The sequence below is a fragment of the Penicillium atrosanguineum genome (genome assembly GCF_028827265.1).
Source record: "Penicillium atrosanguineum strain IBT 20685 chromosome Unknown utg000008l_segment0_segment0, whole genome shotgun sequence".
Classification (NCBI taxonomy): domain Eukaryota; kingdom Fungi; phylum Ascomycota; class Eurotiomycetes; order Eurotiales; family Aspergillaceae; genus Penicillium; species Penicillium atrosanguineum.
Genome location: NW_026623140.1, coordinates 871564 through 891645, shown reverse-complemented (window position 1 = coordinate 891645; position 20082 = coordinate 871564). Strand labels below are relative to the sequence as shown.

Genomic DNA, 20082 nt, shown 5'->3' with positions numbered 1-20082 from the left:
CCAAGACGAGGGAAATTAGGTGGTTGCTTAGGTTGCTTGATAGGTTGGCCCCTGCATATTTAGTGGATTGGTGAATTCGGTGGCCACGAACTTCTTACGTGGTTTTGCTTTCGCTAAATCTTGAGATATGTGCCTGGAACGGGAGTTAGTTCCTGCAGCTAATATGGGGTTGAGAGGAAGGAATGAGTTCATTGAGTTTGGGTTTAGTCTATGAAATCCTTCAAGATCGTGAGAAACACTTCTTCCTTTAAAGGGGAAAGGTACGTTGCTCTCATATTCTCACTTTGCCAATCGGCTTGTTTAGCCCTCTTCGTGGAACCAATATTCACATCTACAGACACCTTGACCAGGAGGCTAGCTCGTAAAGAGTCTGAGGAATTGAACTGGCTAAACAATAAGCAGCCTGACTGGAAGAGGCACGGAAAGGGAAAGCTCAATTCCCTTCTTGCCATTCACAGAAAGTTTTCAAAAATTGCAGGCATGTCCTATTTAACTTCAATGACTACAAAGCAATAGCACAAGGGTATTCAAATATATCACTTGGCTCTGAACCATTTTACAACTTGAAGCTCATCGACAGCAGCTCTTTGAACCTTGACCCAAAAGCGCCGTTCCTCTCGAACCCTTCCCTCGCTGCTCACCGACACCCGAGTGATGAACAACCGCTCAAACCACAGCACACTAAATCAGGAGCTTGAGCAAGGACCAATGTCTCGAATCATCAGCCGTGCCGATTTTACCTCAATAGCCAGAGTTACCGTGATAGCTGTCAGAGGGCAGGACCTTCAGACGACCCTGACACTTCTGCTTCGTTCGGCATGGAATTCCCGAAAGATACGTTTCAAAACCCATGACCCTTTCATTACAGACGATCACCGATCAATGATCGCTCTGTTTGATCGTGGCTAAGGAAGTAGGGGTAAGGCGCAGCCTTTGAGCTTCACCCGTGTTTCATGGCAGTTTCATCAGTGAACTATTCTTGATCCTGCGAAAATCTTTCAATTTTTGGTCATCAAACGCTTTTTTTGGGTTCTCAAGACTTTTGAACATTTGGACGTTGTCGTTCTCAAGTTTGGGGCCTTGTCGGGCCTAATTTTTGGGGATGAACATTAAGATAGATCATAGAGCTCACCATCGATCAATCGAGAAAGCCAAAATCAAATTAAGATGCGAATCTTATTGTAAACTTAGACCGCTCAAATTTTGGGCTTTAAAAAGTTGTTCGTCTGACATTCATGGCTGCTTTTCAGGGTTTCTCTCTTGACCTTGACGATCTTACTTCTGCAGTTGAGAACTGAGACACGTCCACCCCCAAAGCATTTTCAGTTGTGAGCTTTCCAAATATCCATAAAAATATGTCGAAAGTTTCGAAAGAGTCAAGTCATGTTTATGAAGGGTATCTTGATTGGCAACTATTAACTAGTATCATCCTGAAGTTCGAGCTGGAAATGCTTAGTCTTTATGTATATTTGAACCCGCCAACTCCTCATTTGTGCAGAACCTAGTGATGAAACGAAAATTGAGATTATCGTCCAGAAACCATATATATTATACTAACGCAATGAGAAAATTAGTATAGAAACGTAGGCAGTATATACCAGCGGAGAACGTTTTGCGTTGAGGTGGCCTGGTACAAAGCACAATGAGGTAATTCGTGGGGCAGTGAGGGGTAGCTAGCGCGACCTGCAACAACATTCCAGACACAATCAAAAGAACATCAACTGTATTCGGTCTCATTGCTGTCTCGATTTCATCGATTTCAAAGATTTAGAAGTCTCAAAATTGACAAATTGACTTCGAAACTCCGGCTCAACAAGTCATAAGATGCCGCGCCCGAAAACCCGAGAGGAAGTCCTCGCAAGACTGCGCAAGACTGTAGCCGATGGCTCCATCATTGTCGGCGCTGGTGCCGGTAAGATTTCGCATTTCATGTTCAATTTCCAGCTTTAAGCGATTCTGATTTGTATACTAGGCATTGGACTCTCTGCTAAGGCCGTCGAGGCCGGCGGTTGCGACTTGATCCTGGTCTACAACTCGGGTCGATTTCGCATGGCCGGTCGGGGTTCGCTTGCCGGACTCATGCCTTACTCAGACGCAAATCAGGTGGTCGTGGAAATGGTATGTCTATACGGATATCTACAACTACGCTCAGCTCACTCTATCAGGCTAGCGAAGTCCTTCCGATTGTCGAAAAGACGCCAGTCCTCGCAGGTGTCTGCGGCACTGATCCCTTTCGCTCAATGCCCGCTTTCCTCGAAGAGCTGAAGAAACTTGGCTTTGTGGGCGTGCAGAACTTCCCCACGGTGGGACTGATCGATGGCCAGTTTCGGGCGAACCTGGAGGAGACCGGTATGGGGTATGGTCGTGAGGTGGAGATGATCGCAGAAGCGCATAAGCAGGGGCTTGTCACTACGCCATATGTCTTCAATAAAGAAGATGCAATCAATATGGCTCGTGCTGGGGCAGACGTTGTTGTCGCTCATGCTGGATTGACGACATCTGGTTCGATCGGGGCACTCAGCGGTCGATCTTTGGAGGACTGCGTGGGCTTTGTACAGGAGATTCGCGATGCCGCAGCCGGTGTGAACCCTGACATTCTAGTCCTATGCCACGGCGGACCCCTCGCGCGCCCCTCAGACGCAGAGTTTGTGCTATCGCGGACAGTCGGGGTCCATGGATTCTTCGGGGCGAGTAGTATGGAGCGGTTACCGGTGGAGATCGCAATCAAGGAGAATGCGGAGGAATTTAAGCGATTGAAGGTGCGGTTACAGTAGGAAAGTGGGCGCGATGCAGCTAGGGGTCTTTAAGAGTTCCGTCATTCGCGAAAAATGATAGAAATTAACCGGTCTTTCCCTATCGAGTCCCAAACGGGTAATTTTCCAGCGCAAGTGGAGACGTGGGGTTGGAGCTTCCACCGAAGTCGCCTGTCGGCTAAATTGAGACCTGAGACTTGGAGTACAAAGTAGCACAGTCTTCCCGATCTTTTTTCTTCTCTTTCCTCTTAATCTCAGACTATCTTCAACTTCAACATGGCTCGCGTTTTGGAAGGCAAATTTGGCATCGTCACTGGTGGATCGCGGGGTAGGGTCTTCTTCCCCGCCGTTTGCGATAAGGACGCCACTAACAACAGCTTCAGGAATTGGTGAAGCAATTGCCCGCAACCTCGCCGCCAAGGGCTGCTCGCTGCTTCTCAACTTCACATCCGAGTCCTCCCGCCCTCAAACAGAAGAGTTGTGCGCCTCACTCGCCTCGGCACATGGCATTCGCTGCGAAGCTGTCCAGGCTGACCTGAGCAAGCCCGAGGAGGCCGTGAAGGATATCATCAACGCTGCAAAGGAGAAGTTCAGCTCCACAGGCAAGCTGCAGATCGACATCTTGATTAACAATGCCGGTGTTGCGGGAGACCGCAACTTGAACGACGCCGCGCGTGGGCCCATTGCCCCAGAGCACTTCAACTGGCAGTACGCCATCAACGTCCTCGCCCCATTACTCCTCACCCAAGCCGTTGCCCCCTACCTCCCCACCGATCGAAGCGGCCGCATTGTCAACACCTCCAGTGTCTCGTCCTCACTTGGCTTCGTCGGTCAGTCAATTTACGGTGGAACCAAGGCTGCGCTCGAGTCCATGACTCGCACCTGGGCGCGTGAGTTAGCGGATCGTGCTACTGTCAATGCCGTCAACCCCGGTCCTGTAATTGGAGATATGTACTTCAAGGCGGGTGAGGACTTCTGGAGTGATATCCAGGGATACCAGGACAACACTCCCATGAGCAAGTTGGTTGAGAGTGATCCGGAGACTATGGGTCGATTGAGCGAGGAGCAGGTCCGTTTGATTAAGGAGAAGATGGGTGGTCGGAGACCTGCGTTTACTAGCGAGGTTGCTTGCACTGTCGGTATGCTGTGTACCCCTGATGGTATCTGGACCACTGGCAGCGTGGTTTGTGCAAACGGTGGCATGAAGATGGGACAGTAACTACCCAGATACATTTAGATTACGAGATACAATGATGATAAAGTCAAGTCTAGCTCTTGAGGGTACTAATTTGCTTGTATTTTCATTCTCTTCCTACACCCCCTCTAGAAGTAAAAACAACTTTGCACAATAGTATATCTCATATAGCAGATCAATCATACAAACCTTTACTCTACAAGAAAGCCCAAAACATCTTTCCAGTATCTTTCCCTTAGGTACTAATCGATTTGTATAAAAGAATCATGTAAATGTTCGGGGAGAATTGGACATCCATTTTTACCCCGAAAAAAATTCCACAGGACGCTTCAAATGCATCGAAAACCCCAATGCAGAGGCTCAGGATGTAAAGCTATATGTAGAGCACTAAAGGCCGCGTCGGCTGAGGCGTAGTCTCCCGGAGCGTAGACTCCTGCGGTGTAGATCCTCGCAGCATGCTATCCCGTGGCATAGCCTGCTGCCGCATTGGCACTAGCGGCCAACTCTGTTGTGATACAACCCGTTGAGGTGCAGTCTGTTCATGCGCAGTAGGTTCAGGCTCTCGTTTCAATCTAGCAAGTTCATTATAGATATCCCTCGGTATAAGCAGAGCACTAGGATTCTCCAGCTTCAGAAAGGTCATGATATCTCGAGGTTTCACCCCTATCACATTCAAATGCTTAATATGCCGCTGCTGTTCTGCCGTAAGCCGACGAGCAGATGGGTGCGCTATCATATTCTCATCAGCTGGATGGTTATGAATGGGGGTTTTGATCTTCAATTCCCATGTAGTCGTCTTCGTTGTCCATTTCCCATACATTTGAAATGAACAGCCACATTTTCTTGACACTTTGTGCCGACGTCTGACTTCAGGAGAGGCGCCAATTTTGTCCTTAGGTACACCCCCTCTGTCACAGCCAATATAGAGGCTTCTGTTTGCCCTGGATTTCTGAATGATTATTGCATAACCCTGGCGTAGAGCGTGATTGCGGAGATAATCAAGAAGATGCCCTTTACTCTCAAAGACACCTTCGGCAGGAGGTCCAGGGAAATACTCTTTCGGCTCCAATGCTGGCTGGGCAGGTTGTTCAACATGGTTTTCGCCAATATCTCGGACTTGTTCAGGTGGGGACTGGAGAAGAAACAGTCTACTGTCGAATAACTCCTCGGCGGAGGACTCCATTTTGGAACGAGAGCCCCGTGAATAGAGTGAAAGACCAAGTACGCCAGAGAGGAGAAGCAAGCAGGGGAAGCAAAAGAAAGACAGGCGAATGTCGTTCTCATGGAGCATCGGTTGGGATCACATGACTTGATAAGATTTATGTTAGAAAGACTTTGAATACAACCAATCAACGATGTGTAAAGCTCTGTTCTTATATTACCTCCGATTCTGGCAATTTATAGGGGGATTCTAGATTACATAAGTAATAAACATAAAGAATAATTATATCTCCTGTCCACCGCGGTATTCGTACCGAAAAAGCGGAGAGAGGCAGACAATGTCATTCTAGAGACGGCTGAAGACCACAACGGAGCCTTCAGAGCACAATCACCATCGACCTCAACCACTAATAATAACCGGGATTCTCCAATCACCTCCTTGCCTTCAGTTGCAAGTACGCCCCCTCCCCCCGTCTGGCAAGAGTTTCGTCTCCAACCTAAATTTCGCTCAAGATCACAGAGCCAGGGCCGGTAGACAACTTCGATATCGATGCGATTGACCAGCTCTGCGACCAAACCAACCGTGATGTTTGCTTCACTTTGTCCGATTCGTCGCCTGTGCAGTTAAGCTTGACACGAAAAACTTTCACCCAAAGCAGACCCCCTGGTCCTGCTTCGGGTAAGGCACCCTCCAACAGCGCAACAAGCGACTATTTGAGGTCGCTCTCTCGATCCGGAAACATTCATGGCCCGCTATTATATCGCAGAAAGTCCGGGCCCCTAGCTACCGCAATCCCATAGCGACGATAAGGCTTTGGAACTCATCACGTTGGCCAGAAATAAGGAAGAATTAGCACGCTTCATATCGCCGCCCAGAAGGGCCACGAGGGGATTATTCGAGTTCATCTGCTTAATGGTAATATAGATGCCAATAAGCATGACGGTCAGACAACCTTGATATCGCGATCATTGAGAATCGCGATTTTATAGTCCGCCTACTACTTTTGTATGGTACTCGAATAGGCGTGTATGATTGCTTGCCTTGCGCTGGGCTATCTTGAATCAACGACTCGGGATCACTCCAGCAATAAATGCACTAATCTCTAGACTCTAAAAAGCGTGAAACCTCCCCGATTGTCCCAAACGTACACACAAGATCCGTAACTCCAACCTTGGGCCCAGCGCACTTCAATGCTTGTATTTTCAGGTGACACCAGACGTTAATTTCCCAATGCAACTTCTAAGTTATCTCCTCTTGGTAGATACCTTCTTTTCTAGTTGGTGATAAGATTTCTAATTGGTACGATATGCATGCGGGATTATTAGGTGTCAATAGTATTTCTAGACAGTCAATTCAATTAATTTAAAGGTGTTCTTGAGTTGGCGTCCCTTCGGTCCACGGGCGCGTCTCCGGGATGATTTGCACACGACTTGATTGACTATCCAATTCCCAATCCTCCATCAAGTCCTCTCGTCGTGAATTGAGGGCGAAACTTTCACGTTTAGCGGTTCTTCTCTGTCTCGAAAATGAACTTGGATGTGATTTCGAATTTGTGTCGAGGAGACTAAGGCCTTCACCCTGGATCCGCAGGCCGTTGGATTTCATCCACTTGATGAATGGACGCAGTTGGCCCCAGCATGCCGTGGTTATGCTTAAGCATTGTATTACTTCTTGTATAACTGTTATATCGCAGAGGTCGTACGTAGGGTCGCTCGTATTTGTGGTGGCTCGTATGAAGGACAGTTCAGCGATGATTGCTCCGCTCACTCTTGAAAAACAAGTTTTAGTCGTTGGACCAGAAATACTTGCAGTGACCAATTTGCCGTAGACTTACAGTGCTCTGGGTACAAAGATGCATGCAAAACCTAAACGCTTTGTGAAGCTAGTCTGGACGCGGTATATCAAGAGCATAGACTGCGTGAGAATCAAGAGATCTGTTGCGATGTTCGACGAGGCGAGAAAAAAATGCCACGCAGTCTGCAGGTACGTGAAAAGAATTAGCAGTGACCGTGCCCCAAGAACAGTTTTGTGCTGCATACTAAATCGAAGCACTTGCCATTCCAGAAATCCCAAGTTCTCGGAACAGCACATTGAAAGGCAGTACCTATTAATGCGACAACTGCCCAGATACCGACGGATATTTCCACGATCCGAGCCAGCAAATGATCCCTTGAGACCGGAGTGAGTCCGCGGACAAAGATAACCAAGGAGAGCTTTGACGTGCAGAGGGAGAGTATGTAGAGAAGTGAAGCTGAATATAGGTTCTAAACCGACGTCTTTTAATCAATTTGATGACTGGACTCGTCAGGCAATCAACTCACTTTCATAGTCTCATCAAATTGCGAGGAAGAAACTTTGTTAAAATGCTTTCCGTAGCCTGATGCTACTGCCAGAGAGATGGCAAGGCTCTGGCCGATGCAAAAGATCTAATCCGTTAGTTCCTGCCGTGGCACATGTGAGTCGATAAGTAGGGAACACTCACCAGCGAAAGCGTAATTAGACCGTCATCAAGCTTCAGGACTCTGTAGAGACGCCATTTTGTCCAGAGCCGTACTAAGATGGCCAGTGAAACGACGACCAAGCAAAACCAAGTCGTACAATTCACGGCCGGGTCTTTGCTATCACCGGTGTATCGGGTTCCCATCGGGATTAAACCTTCAAACAACGGGCAAAACTATCGGAGACAGCAATAACGCAACCTTGAAAGATGCATGTCTCAGGAATTCCAGATGTTGAGTGTGATCCCAACCGCTTGTAATAATAAGTCGCGTGCCCCTGGTCGTTCACCAAATCTGAGACGGGGCACTCGGGGGTTCTAGAGTTCTAAAGCCACAAACAATTGCCAGGATCCAGATCCTAGGAGATTCAAGGATTGCCGGGCGGATTTCGGGGTTATGGCGCAGAACCATGACGAATCTGCGCCATATTGCAACGCAGGTTGATAGCACTATCTGATGGTTTCAAGGGGCGACACGCGGACACTTCCCCCCCAAAGCCGTCCACGTTGGCTTCACTCCAAATGTCCGACGGCTGGAATATTTTCCATCTCAACCCACGAGAGCATCTGCATCTCCTGAAACTCAGCCCATGCCAAGATGTGCGCAATTCAAGCCGCTTCCCATGCAGTCTCGAGCGCCCGGGGTGACCCGATCTGAAGCGAAGGATCCGAATCCTGGTCAATGATCCCTGTCGCGGGGCCAGATAGCAACCTCGCCTATAACGCACTCTGGCATCTGCGACCCGCCAAGGCCGTGTTTTCTGCGCTTAATTGGGGCTAATTGCAACTAGCCTTAAAAGCTTCCGTCCCGAATCTAAAAAACCTCGCACCTAGTGGGCCTCCATGTCTTGGCTCTCCCGCGGCCCACCCCAACTCTCTAAAGTACTCGAGGTAATGCATACTTAGTGGCCTTCGCTCTAGCTGCAGCAAATTTGCGATTCCCTGCAATGTGGAAGTCCATGATCCTTCGGTGACACTTTCTTTGCTTTTTCACCCTCTTCCGCCCCCGTTCTTCTGCATGCTTGCGTTTCTTCCCCTTGTTTCATTCCTGGGCGTTTGCGACAACAATGGCATCGTACGAGCTGAAGGATAGGCCGGTCTTTACCAATGAAGCTGATGAGGACATTTTCGCAGGCGACAATGATGCGATCCAGCTTCAGCGACTTGGAAAGAAGCCGGTGCTTAAGGTTTGCTCATTCCGATGATCGCGACAATTCGGGCGCTGATTATGGATTGTACCAGCGAAACTTTGGCGTTCTCTCGATTCTTGGATTGAGTTGTACTATTCTCGCTACATGGGAGGGATTACTCGAGTGAGTATTTCCTACGATCTAAGATGTACTGTGCGCTAATTGTTTTTATAGTACATTCACCATTGCCTTGACGAAGTTTGTTCCACCTCCACCTTCGATTAATAATCTGTGTCGCTGATAGTCAAAAGTGGCGGTTCTGCTGGCGCTGTCTACGCCTATATCTTTGCCTGGACAGGAACAGCATGTTGCTTCTTAGTCTTGTCAGAAATGGCATCAATGTACGCCTTTCCCTCGACCATCCATGAGCCAATCTGACCACAGCCCAGGGCACCCACCTCGGGTGGCCAATACCACTGGACCGCCATGCTCGCACCAGCCCGCTACATGAAGTTCCTAAGCTACATTACAGGTAGAATTCACAGTCCATTAAAGAGGTCCAATGCACTGATAATCAACAGGATGGCTTGCAGTCATTGGCTGGCAAACCGCTTTCGCTTCAGCAGCCTATCTTTCTGGCACTGAGATCCAAGGGGTGGCAATCCTCGCAAACGAAGCCTACAATGCTATGTCGTACCAAGGCACCTTGATCATGTGGGCGACCTTGGTCGTCGCGCTCCTATCCAACTTGGTCGGCGGCAGGTTTTTGCCCCGACTGGAAGGTTTCGTCCTGGTCATTCACATCTTGGGATTCTTCGCTATCATCATCCCTTTGACATACATGTCCGATCACAAGACAGATCGCGAAGTATTCCTTGAATTTCTAAATGGCGGCAACTTTGCAACCCAGGGCTTGTCTTGGTTCGTCGGTCTTAGCGGCTGCGTCTTCGCATTCGCCGGTGGAGATGCTGCTGTCCACGTTAGTAGATTTCAACCCTGGAGTATCGCTCATTAACTGATTACTTGAAAGATGGCCGAAGAAGTCGCGAACGCATCAGTTGCGATCCCTCGTGCAATTATGCTCAGTGTCTTGATCAATGGCAGTCTCGGGTTCGGAATGTTAATTGGAATTCTCTACTGCGCAGGAGACATCGACGCTGCTCTGAACTCTCCAACCGGGTACCCCTACATCGAGATATTTTACCAGGGAACAGGCTCCCTGAGCGGTACATTGGCCATGTGCTCAATACTCCTGATTATTGGTATCGCTTCATGTATCGGTATGCTGGCCGCCACCTCTCGTCAATTCTGGTCCTTTGCAAGAGACCGTGGTGTTCCGGGATGGCGCCTTTGGACCCAGGTTAGTCAATTCCCCCTATATGATCGATGCGTAGCTAAAGCATATCTGCTCAGATATCATCCCGCCACCTACCTGTCTACTCAACTCTTCTGACCACCACCATCGCCACTTTGCTCGGCCTGATCAACATCGGATCGGACGTCGCGCTGAACGATATCCTCTCCATGGCTGTGTCTGGAATCTATTCTTCCTACCTTATTGCCGGAGGACTTTTATTATACCGCCGATGTAAAGGTGATATCTCCCAAGATAACGGAAGCGACGAAACGACCGTCAATGTGCCTGGTGCGAAATTGGTCTGGGGACCGTTCCACGTGCGCGGAATTTGGGGTATATTGCTTAATGGTTACGCAGTGATCTACATGATAATCGTTATTTTCTTCAGTTATTGGCCATCTGATATGAACCCAAGCGTGCAGGATATGAACTACAGTGTTGTAGGTACGGTTGGGGTGGTTTTCTTGGCTATTGTGTACTATTTCGCACGGGCTAGACATATCTACCAGGGTCCTGTTTTGGAGACTTCGTGAGGCGAGAAATTGTGAAGAATTGGATTTGCTGTTTGCTGAATAAAATTTCATATAACAACCACTCAAGAGAATCTCAATTGGAGCCGTTCTTACAACTCTCAGGTTCTGTTAATACACGTACCTGAACTCCCTGTTTTTCAGGTCTGTAGTGTCTACAAGTTCTCTTTGAGTTGTAATACCTGTCTTCTCTTGCTCAACGGCTGGGTCGTTGTTACTAGCCTTCTTCTCACGTCTCCTGTTCTCCCAGCGAAGATAGAGCAACAGCACAAAGCCATCAACAACGCAGATGACGAGGCAAATTATGATTGCCAAGAAACCGCTCTGTGAGCCTGTTAGTTTTTACAGTCGCTTATGGCATGACAAGAAGAATCCATACCTGGTACTTGGGAGCCTCTCGCGCGAAGAACAGTTGGGGTCCAATAATATTACCCGCACAGTACATGATGAAATAGATCGAGCTGACAGTAGCTTTTTTTGTAAATCCACCAACATTTGAACTGATCATCGCCAGAGAGACTGGCATAGCTGCAGAGTAAACTCCCATGAGGAGCAGACCCGCATAACGAGCCCCGACGGAGTGTCCGGCGTAAACGAGGGCACTTCCAATTATACTGCTCCATGTTAGCAACAGTCTCTTCTCGTACGGCTGGGTGTTATCGTGTACCTAATGGTGTTCATGCCAATCATGGCAAGGCATCGGCTATTAGCGACCTTGGACGTAATCATACCTCTGTGTGACGGTCAGTAATCAAAAGCTGGGGACGAAAACGACGGGTCACTTACCCGCCCAGCACAAAGATGAACACAATAACACCTCCAGGAATACCGAGGAGAAGTGTGTGGAACGTGCTGAAACCGAACCCTTCCAGGACTAAACCGTTGAACTACTTTATATTAGCAAGCTACCTTGAATATATGGCAAATCATTCTCACTGTAGTAAACCCTCCATTTGGAATATTGGATGCCAAAATGAGGACAGCAAGAATCCAAGTCTTAGGATCCACGAAGGCTTCCGCAATTTGACCTCGGTTAATTTGATTATTCTTGAATCCGGTCTTGTTTGCCTTGAGTCTTTCGATCGCGATCATTCTCTCTTCTTCATTCAAGAACTTAGCATCAATTGGTGAATCTGGAAGACGGAAGAGCATCACAATGCCCCATAGAAAGGTGAAGATTCCGAAGATGATAAAAAGCCACTAAAATAAATGTTAGTTAGATTCTTGTAGTCGAAGGTGTATGATATCTGACCTGCCATGCATAGAGGCTGCTATGGATTTGCAGGATGCCCACGGCGATAAGGTTGCCGATGATTAAGGAGAGTGAATTTCCACAGAACCAGATACCGGCGCGAAGTGGCTGTTCTGATGTTCGATACCAGAGAGAGGTAACGAGGGTGAACCCGGGGGAGAGGCTGGCCTCGGTGCATCCGAGGAAGAATCTGGTCACCATTATTGTTGTGAAGTTGGTTGTTGCCGCATGACAGGCTAGAACGATCGCCCAAAGAAGACTATTCTCGTTGTTAGGAGCTGTTTTGGATTTGAAAGATGGTTTCTTGTAACCAACAAATTCGCAGCAAGGTACTTGCCAAGCGGAAATTTGACCATCAAAAGTGATGCAGGATATCTGTTGGCCTAGTCAGCCAGCGTGCCAGCTTGTAAAAAGGGAACGATGGTTTCGCACGAGAAAAACATGTATCCAAAGTAAAACATGCCCGAGACCCAACTGTACTGTGAGCCGACAAGATGGAGTTCTTCACGAATCCCCATCAACGAAGTATAGTTCAGCGTTTGTTTATCCAAGAAGGCCATCATATAAGCAACAAGCATGATTGGAAGGATACTGTAAACAACCTGTCAACACTGAATTACACCATCTGGTGGAAGGCAACTGACGTCAAATCAATCTTCCGAACGAGCCTTCTCTCCGCTTCCGGGGAGAACTGGTAAGAGGGCAACTGAAGCTGCTCCACAGCTCCATGGTCAAGACTGGGTCTATCCACCTCGTGATCTGCACTAGCGATCTCGTCCTTCTCATACTTGTCCGCCATGATTTTTCTCTTTTTATAAGGGCGGATTGAGTAAGAGTGAATGAGCTATCTCCGAGTCGAATATTCTCTCCTATTTATACCAAATGCTATATCTACCCAGCCAAGAACAGAGCCATGAACTTATCGCCTCCACTCGACATTCTGGGCGCCACGATAAGTTCATCTCCGCAAAATCGTCCGCCTGATAAGGAGTGACTGAGCGGATCAACTTCGTGACGGATCGCCATTGGCTGCTTCGGCAAGGTCAAGCGGGGCCAAGCACATTAAACTCGTGCCGAAGACAGAAAGTATACTAAAATGGCATTGACCTGTGGCCTGGACCTGTCGGCGCCTGGTACACGCAAAGTACTATTGGACTTCCAAGAGAATAAGATTGGGGTCCCGAGATAAAGCAGGAGAAACGAGACATTAATCGGCGAAGTACGGGCGATGCAGCGTGATAGCGTTTCTGTTCGATCTTTACGATTTGCTAAATGCCTTATCAATCTCTCTGGAAATCCGCCTTCACAGCCTCGGCAAACTCGTCATCGACCAATACCTGACAAGCGACCACGGCCATTCCAGCCGCGCACGCGATCGATCGCTTGTGTCCTTCGGGCGATCCAGCCCAACTGGTGAACTCGGGTGTGTGGTTGACTCCCTTGGCTGGGATGCAGAAAATGCCATGGAATCCGGGAACTTCGTATGATACATTGCCTAGGCTTGGTTAACTGGTGTCTAAGGGGTGGAGTGGAAGTACGAACCCATATCTGTGGATGCTCCAGCTAGTGCGCCTTTCTGTTCTGAGTTATCTAGGAGCGTGTGGTGACCCATTGCACGCATAGCTGAGACATAGCTCTCGCAGATTGGTCTGTTGCTCTTCAGATCGTCGTATGAAGGACCCCTGCCAGGATTCATTAGGCATGTTATGACAATTATGATCTTGTGGTGTAGGAACTTACCATTCATAGTCAACTTTGCATCCTGTGGCTGTCGCGGCTGCCTCAAAGCACTTGATCACCTTCTCTGTCAGGGGCTTCAAGGTCTTCTTAGTTGGCGATCGAATATAATAATCCACCGTGGCCGACATAGGAATAATATTTGGGCGCTCTCCTCCATTCACAATAACACCATGAATCTTCTGTGTGGGAAAAATCTGTTGACGAAGCATAGAGATGCTGACATAGGCCGAGACAACGGCATCCAGGGCATTGATACCCTCCCAAGGCGCTGCAGCCGCATGAGCAGGCTTGCCTGTGAATGTCACCTTGACCTTATCATTGGCCAGGAAGCCTCCCTCGATGACAGTCGCCATGCCATGAAGTTCGGGGTTTCCAGGCGCCATTGGGACGGGATGCACCATGAGACAAGCGTCTACACCCTTATAGGCACCGGCATCGATCAGTCGAACCTTGCCACCGCCAGATTCCTCAGCCGGGGTGCCGAACAGACGGACAGTGTATCCAACATCTGGAATGGACTTAATAGCCTCGCAGGTCGCGATGAATGCCGCGATAGAGCTTGTCGCGATCAAGTTGTGACCACAGGCGTGGCCGATTCCAGGGAGAGCATCGTATTCGGCATTGAATGCCACAACACGCCCCGGCTTGCCATTCGACCATTCAATTTCGAAAGCAGTGTCTAGCCCCCAAGCTTTGCGACGGACCTTATAGCCATCGGATGAGACTGCTTCAAAGAAACTACAGATCGCTTCATGAGCATCATGCTCAGCATATGCGAGTTCTGGGTTAGACCAGATCTGATAGAAGTCAGTTATATTGCTATTCACTTGCGCTTTGACGAGATGAATCTTTTACCTTGTGATTAATCTCCTTCAACTTCTCATCCCAATCGCCAAGCGATTGCTGGACCTTATCAAGGAACTGTCTCTGAGCTTCGGGAACGTGCATTACGATCGTCTTTAGCAAGGATGTTAGATAGACGTTATGATTGGAATTCGGGGATTTAAATATAGAGAACGGAGACGAGATTAAACCCGAAGTTCAATCGTGGTGCTAAATCAGGTTAGTATGGTGTTTGCCGACGCAGCCACTCGGGTGATCCGAACCGGCAATTCTTATCGATTTGCCTCAGTAACGACTCCCCTCGGCAGATATCCTCTTCCCCGCCATTTTCTCACTTAAATCTCCGTTACCTGTCTACGCGATAGGTTCGGCAAACATTCAATGGCCTAGTAACCCCAGATATATCCACCAGGAAAAGGGCCCAAATGGAGCTCGGCAGGGTTCACGATGCAAAAGGGCAAGACACGTTCCAAGACAGGTAAGGATCCGCACAGCATCCCTCCTTGCCAAAGACTAAGCAAGGGCAGGATGCCGGACGTGCCGCATTCGCAAGGTCAAATGCGATGAGGAAAAGCACAATGTAGAAGGCCAAGATGAGCCACAATGCCAGCGCTGCTCATCAGCGCGTCTCCGGTGCGAGTGGAAAGGCGGACCCATTCCACGCAAATTGGCATCGGGATTAGCATCCTCTCCATCGCCCTCGGATAATTCGCCAAGGGACCATCTCAATGGCGCTGACCTGAACCAGCTCATGCGAAGGCGGCAAGCTGCTGAACAAGCCTTCAATGCTGCCAAGCCACCATTGCTTCCTTCGCAAAGACTGAGCAGTGCGAATCCCGACCGGAGTATTCAAGCGGCAAATTCCTTGACTCTATCTGCCTTTGACCGCGACTGTCTTAGCTATTTGCAGAATTCGACACTAGTGGTGATCCTGGGGAAGCACTGGCCCTGGTCCACTGTCTCGTATGCTTACCACAAAATCGCGGTTAAAGAGCCAATGGTCATGAGCATGATTCTGGCTAGTACTGCTCGGGAAATTCATCGCTCAAAACTCTTCGACGAAGACAATTTATCCAGCAGTCCTTCCAAGAATGAGTCCAATGAATTTGACGGTCGCATGCACTACGGCCGCGCATTGTCAAGCCTTCGACATGCATTGAAACAGGATGTGAAGACACCACAGAAAATCGAGGCCGTGTTTATCACATTATGGCTCATGATCGATTATGAAAATAGATTTGGTAGCGGAATCACGGCTATCAATATTCACATCCGAGGCATTGAGACCCTTCTTCATAACCATATCGTCCCTTTGCTTCAATCTGGGACGGCACCCCAGAGGCCATCTCCATCTAACACCGCGGTCGCAATCGCACCCGAAGGATCAAGTTCCGATTCGCAAACGCAACCCGAGAGACAACTGTCGATGGCTGGAGCAACTCTCGCCGAAGGATCAAGGGAAATCGCTTTGGCAGACCCACTCGAGTCACTTCGTTCTACATCGGTGCCCCTGTTTCTCTTATGGACATTGTATTTTTTCACTCCATCCGCGTTGTTTTTCGGACCCGATACGACACGACTGGACACAGATATCTACCAGTTCTTCCTCAATGCCGAAAGTGGCAATGCGGATCACTTGAGCCTGCCTGAGCTCTACCGAATCTGCAGACAGTCACCCACTCGCTTCTGGGGCGAGAATTACCCAATGTCCGCCCAACTGGATGATATGGAGAACCTTCCCGGTTTGACATTGTACCACAACAGCCATGTCATTCAGTTCAAGATCACCGAGCTGTTCCAGCAGGGTATTGTGGATGACGCTTCGGGCGCAAAGTCGCCCTATCAGCAATTAATTGACCAATTAAATATCATCTCCGTTGTAGGTATTCTGTCCCAATCTGTCGATTGTTCGCTAACAAAAATAGGAATACGACACCGTCCTAGTAACCGCCAAAACCTCACCATCATGCGACGCACCCGGCGACCGCCGCGTCCTAGAAACAGTCTGTTGGTCCGCCATCACCTTCTACAGCACAGTCGTATTCTTCCACCTCTGCTTTCAAAGCATCCTCAACAAACACCCCGGCACTCAAGTTCACGACAACCTCATGACTCTCCCCGACGCTGTGTCCCAAGTTCTCGAGCTAAGCCTAAAAGTACATCGCAGCCGACCGCGTCTGATGATCCGAATCATCTGGCCTTTGTTCTTAGCTGGCATTGCAACTTCAGATCAAATCTATCAGGACTGGGTGGCTATCCAGTTGAGGGAACTTGGGAGGTTTGGTGAGAACTATACGCGTATTAGTAGGCGATTCGATGAGATTATTCAGGGGAGTCAGCCTTATTTGTGCAGGGATTTCCAGTTAAATGCTTCTAGTACCTGAACAGGTCGAATCTGGTTATTATAGATAGACTCTTAACGATGCAAATCGAAAATGAAGAAAAGTCAAAGCGTCGCACAGATCCTTCAGGTTCTCCGCGAAAAGACCGCGAATTACAACTGTGTTGATCTCTCACCTGTACAAAAACTCGATTGAAGCTAGTACAAGTTCATCATAGCTCATAGTTAGATACATGACTAGCTACTCAACAAGGACCAGTGTTCACTCTAATACAACAAAAATAAACGAACACATCACACCACGTGGGTCTCGAATAAAAGAGGCTAAGCAATTGCGGGCGCAGATAAGCCCCGCCTCCCGAGAGCTTGAATTTTCTCCTGAACAACGCTCACCATGTCCCCAGACGTAGAGAAAGGCTTACCGGTTCAAAATATCTCGGACAAATCACAACAAGCTAGCAGGAGAAATTCCGTTAGCGAAACTTCTTCAGCCCTGGAGGCGCTTCACAATGTCAAATCTCCCCATGTGGCAGACGGACCCATCGAAGGATCCGGATCCCCAGCGACGGAGAAAAGTGCTTGGGCCCGATTTCATGATCGACTCACCTCAATGAAACTCTTTGAGTCGCGCGGTATCGAGCGCATTCCGGTCGAGGAGCGCCATGATATCAAAACGGCGGATTATCTGCAGATGAGCTTGTTGTGGTTCAGCACTAATATCACGGCGAATAATATGGCGCTTGGGATGCTGGGGCCGTTGAGTTATGATTTGGGATTTGTGGACTCGGCGCTTTGTGCGACTTTTGGTGCGTTGCTTGGTGCTGCGGGGGTTGCATATATGGGCACTTTTGGTCCTGCCAGTGGAAATCGGACTATGGTATGTTCTGTTTCGCTCAAATGCGGCCGGAGTGGGACTTATGTGGAGATAGGTTATTGCACGATACTTCATGGGCTACTATCCTAGCAAAATCGCATGCCTACTGAACATCATTATCATGTTGGGCTACGGTATGATCGACTGTTTAGTCGGTGGTCAAGTCCTGTCGGCGGTGGCGGGGGGCCGAATGACCGTTATCGTGGGAATTATCATCATCGCCATCGTGACATGGGCTATCGTCCTTTTTGGAATGAATGTCTTCCACATCTACGAACGATACGCCTGGGTGCCCCAACTGATCGCCGCCTTCGTTCTGGTCGGCAGCGCGGGGCCTAAATTCGATACGTCAATCGTGTCAACGGGATCATCTGAAACTATTTCCGGAAACCGTCTCTCATTCTTCTCGCTGTGCTTATCAGCTTCAGTGGCATGGGCACCTGCCGGCGCTGACTTCTTCGTCTACTTCCCGCCTACCACATCGAAGTGGAAGACTTTCCTAATGACCTTCCTTGGGGTCGGGCTCGCATTGACATTTGTCAATCTCCTGGGCGTCGGACTCGCCTCTGGTACATATAACCATGCATCCTGGGAAACAGCTTATGATACATCCTCCGGCGCCTTGATTCTCGCGGGCTATGAAGGTCTAGGCGGCTTCGGCAAATTCATGGGCGTCCTCGTCGCGCTTGGCCTAATCGCAAACAATATTCCTGGGACATACTCCGCCTCCCTGGGCTTCCAAATTATGGGCAGACAACTAGCCCGCCTTCCACGCTGGTTTTACTCATGCGTCGGCGTCGTGATTTACACCGCTTGTGCGCTCGGTGGCCGGAACTATCTCTACGATATCTTTGACAATTTCCTGTCATTGATGGGATACTGGGTTACGATCTATTTAATGATTGCCGTGGAGGAACACGCTATTTTCCGGCGAAAGTTGGGCTTTAATTGGGATGACTGGGCCGATTCGTCGAAATTGCCGGTTGGTATTGCGGCTTTGATGGCTTTCTTGGTTGGCTGGGCTGGTGCGATTGTTTCGATGGATCAGGTGTGGTATGTTGGACCTATTGCCCAAATGGTCGGTGCTTACGGCTCGGATTTGGGTATATGGGTTGGTATCTCGTGGGCGGGATTGGTGTATCCGCCGCTAAGATGGTTGGAGCTAAAGAGGTTTGGTCGGTGATGGAACAGGATTTGTAATGTTTGTGTTCGTAGCAATTGTGGGCTTCTGCCCCTCTTGCTCCGAATCTCTTGTAATAGTCTAGATCCATCGCTTCTATCTATTAGAATCTGTTCATTTCTCTTTCATTCTTTTCTTCTCACATTTATATGTAGTTAATGGACCTAGCTACCTTTCGTCACATTAAAGGTTTAACTTTGTTTGAATATTATAGTAAAAGAGCACTCTAAATAGAACTTCCGTCCAAAGGTCCTAAACCTGAAATATCATCACGCTCACCGCCATCTGGATGGTGTCAGAGAATTAATAGTGAGTGAGGTTGAGCTGAGTCGCAATTTACCCCGTAGGATAGGGCTACCATTAGGTAGTGCCTTTGAAAAAGTGGCTTTAGCACGCTCACAAAGATATAAAAGGGAAAGCGGCCTAGATAAGGTGCGGTAGTCAGAATGACTCACTCTGAGGTTACATATTCAGACAACAGTGGATGATAGCAGTTAATCTATAACACTCGAGTGGAATGGAGCTCTACCCCCTCCATTGCAAACCAGGATCGCAGATATATATACACATATTCATTAGTCCACCTGGGCACATAAACAGTCATGTCTACCGAACAATCCCCATTCCCACCGGGATTCACAATCTCCACCACACGCCTACAAATCACTCCCTTCGACCCTACAAGCCAAATCCACTGCAGATTCCTCGTCCAACTATGGAATACAGATGACTTCATCAATTCAAGCGGTCGCACTGGCATCGACACCCCTGAAAAAGCATCATCTTTCATCCAAAACCGGGTTATCCCATCCTACGCCCGCAATCGCTACGGTCAATTCCTCGTATCATTACACGACGGCCGGCACATCGGCATGGTTTCCCTGATGAAGGGCTCTCCGCCTGATGCGCATTACACCGCTCCAGATGTCGGGTATGCGATCCTACCCGAGGAGAGTGGGAAGGGATATGCGACCGAGGTGGGGAAGGGTGTGCTAGAATATGCGCGGGAGGATCTTGGCATTGAGGCAGCGTTTGGATTCTGTGTTGCCGAGGATATGCGGAGTCGGAGGGTTTTGGAGAAGATTGGGTTGGTGTTTAGAGGAGTTGGGGATTTGGTTGTGTTTGGGGGAAAGAGGAGCGCTGTTTATGCGTTGCCTTCTATGGGGGATTTAGAGGCTTACAATCTGACGGAGAAGCTTGAGGTATAGAAATTGAATTTTACTATTGT

General features: G+C 48.7%; 10 protein-coding genes across 10 annotated transcripts; 6 read left to right on the top strand and 4 right to left on the bottom strand.

The window, feature by feature from the left end:
• Nucleotides 1-1824: 1824 nt before the first annotated feature.
• N7443_009839 (TIM-barrel enzyme family protein) lies at nt 1825-2774 on the top strand (the record flags this gene model as incomplete). Its single annotated transcript, XM_056889895.1, has 3 exons — nt 1825-1912; nt 1973-2118; nt 2166-2774. The coding sequence occupies 3 exons, from the start codon at nt 1825-1827 to the stop codon at nt 2772-2774; spliced, it is 843 nt and encodes a 280-aa protein (XP_056736386.1).
• Nucleotides 2775-3029: 255 nt separating this feature from the next.
• N7443_009838 (SDR family NAD(P)-dependent oxidoreductase) lies at nt 3030-3972 on the top strand (the record flags this gene model as incomplete). Its single annotated transcript, XM_056889894.1, has 2 exons — nt 3030-3081; nt 3137-3972. The coding sequence occupies 2 exons, from the start codon at nt 3030-3032 to the stop codon at nt 3970-3972; spliced, it is 888 nt and encodes a 295-aa protein (XP_056736385.1).
• Nucleotides 3973-4321: 349 nt separating this feature from the next.
• N7443_009837 (uncharacterized protein) lies at nt 4322-5131 on the bottom strand (the record flags this gene model as incomplete). Its single annotated transcript, XM_056889893.1, has 1 exon — nt 4322-5131. The coding sequence occupies one exon, from the start codon at nt 5129-5131 to the stop codon at nt 4322-4324; it is 810 nt and encodes a 269-aa protein (XP_056736384.1).
• Nucleotides 5132-6472: 1341 nt separating this feature from the next.
• Nucleotides 6473-7754, bottom strand: N7443_009836 (GroES-like protein; the record flags this gene model as incomplete). The annotated part of the gene is made up of 5 exons (XM_056889892.1): nt 6473-6878; nt 6945-7087; nt 7150-7374; nt 7432-7536; nt 7593-7754. The coding sequence occupies 5 exons, from the start codon at nt 7752-7754 to the stop codon at nt 6473-6475; spliced, it is 1041 nt and encodes a 346-aa protein (XP_056736383.1).
• Nucleotides 7755-8674: 920 nt separating this feature from the next.
• On the top strand, nt 8675-10627 carry N7443_009835 (uncharacterized protein; the record flags this gene model as incomplete). The annotated part of the gene is made up of 8 exons (XM_056889891.1): nt 8675-8794; nt 8850-8920; nt 8972-8995; nt 9049-9138; nt 9187-9269; nt 9319-9716; nt 9768-10097; nt 10151-10627. 8 exons carry the CDS (start codon nt 8675-8677, stop codon nt 10625-10627), a joined length of 1593 nt encoding a protein of 530 aa, XP_056736382.1.
• Nucleotides 10628-10735: 108 nt separating this feature from the next.
• On the bottom strand, nt 10736-12675 carry N7443_009834 (uncharacterized protein; the record flags this gene model as incomplete). The annotated part of the gene is made up of 9 exons (XM_056889890.1): nt 10736-10948; nt 11004-11238; nt 11292-11357; nt 11411-11511; nt 11561-11824; nt 11877-12135; nt 12192-12251; nt 12309-12467; nt 12521-12675. 9 exons carry the CDS (start codon nt 12673-12675, stop codon nt 10736-10738), a joined length of 1512 nt encoding a protein of 503 aa, XP_056736381.1.
• A 481-nt stretch (nt 12676-13156) lies between these two features.
• N7443_009833 (M20 family metallopeptidase) lies at nt 13157-14564 on the bottom strand (the record flags this gene model as incomplete). The annotated part of the gene is made up of 4 exons (XM_056889889.1): nt 13157-13371; nt 13419-13558; nt 13617-14413; nt 14472-14564. The coding sequence occupies 4 exons, from the start codon at nt 14562-14564 to the stop codon at nt 13157-13159; spliced, it is 1245 nt and encodes a 414-aa protein (XP_056736380.1).
• A 342-nt stretch (nt 14565-14906) lies between these two features.
• On the top strand, nt 14907-16843 carry N7443_009832 (uncharacterized protein; the record flags this gene model as incomplete). Its single annotated transcript, XM_056889888.1, has 3 exons — nt 14907-14937; nt 14987-16338; nt 16385-16843. 3 exons carry the CDS (start codon nt 14907-14909, stop codon nt 16841-16843), a joined length of 1842 nt encoding a protein of 613 aa, XP_056736379.1.
• Nucleotides 16844-17194: 351 nt separating this feature from the next.
• N7443_009831 (uncharacterized protein) lies at nt 17195-18776 on the top strand (the record flags this gene model as incomplete). The annotated part of the gene is made up of 2 exons (XM_056889887.1): nt 17195-17677; nt 17730-18776. Coding segments are annotated over 2 exons (1530 nt in total), but the record flags the coding sequence as incomplete, so codon positions are not given.
• Nucleotides 18777-19456: 680 nt separating this feature from the next.
• N7443_009830 (GNAT family N-acetyltransferase) lies at nt 19457-20062 on the top strand (the record flags this gene model as incomplete). Its single annotated transcript, XM_056889886.1, has 1 exon — nt 19457-20062. The coding sequence occupies one exon, from the start codon at nt 19457-19459 to the stop codon at nt 20060-20062; it is 606 nt and encodes a 201-aa protein (XP_056736377.1).
• Nucleotides 20063-20082: the final 20 nt, after the last annotated feature.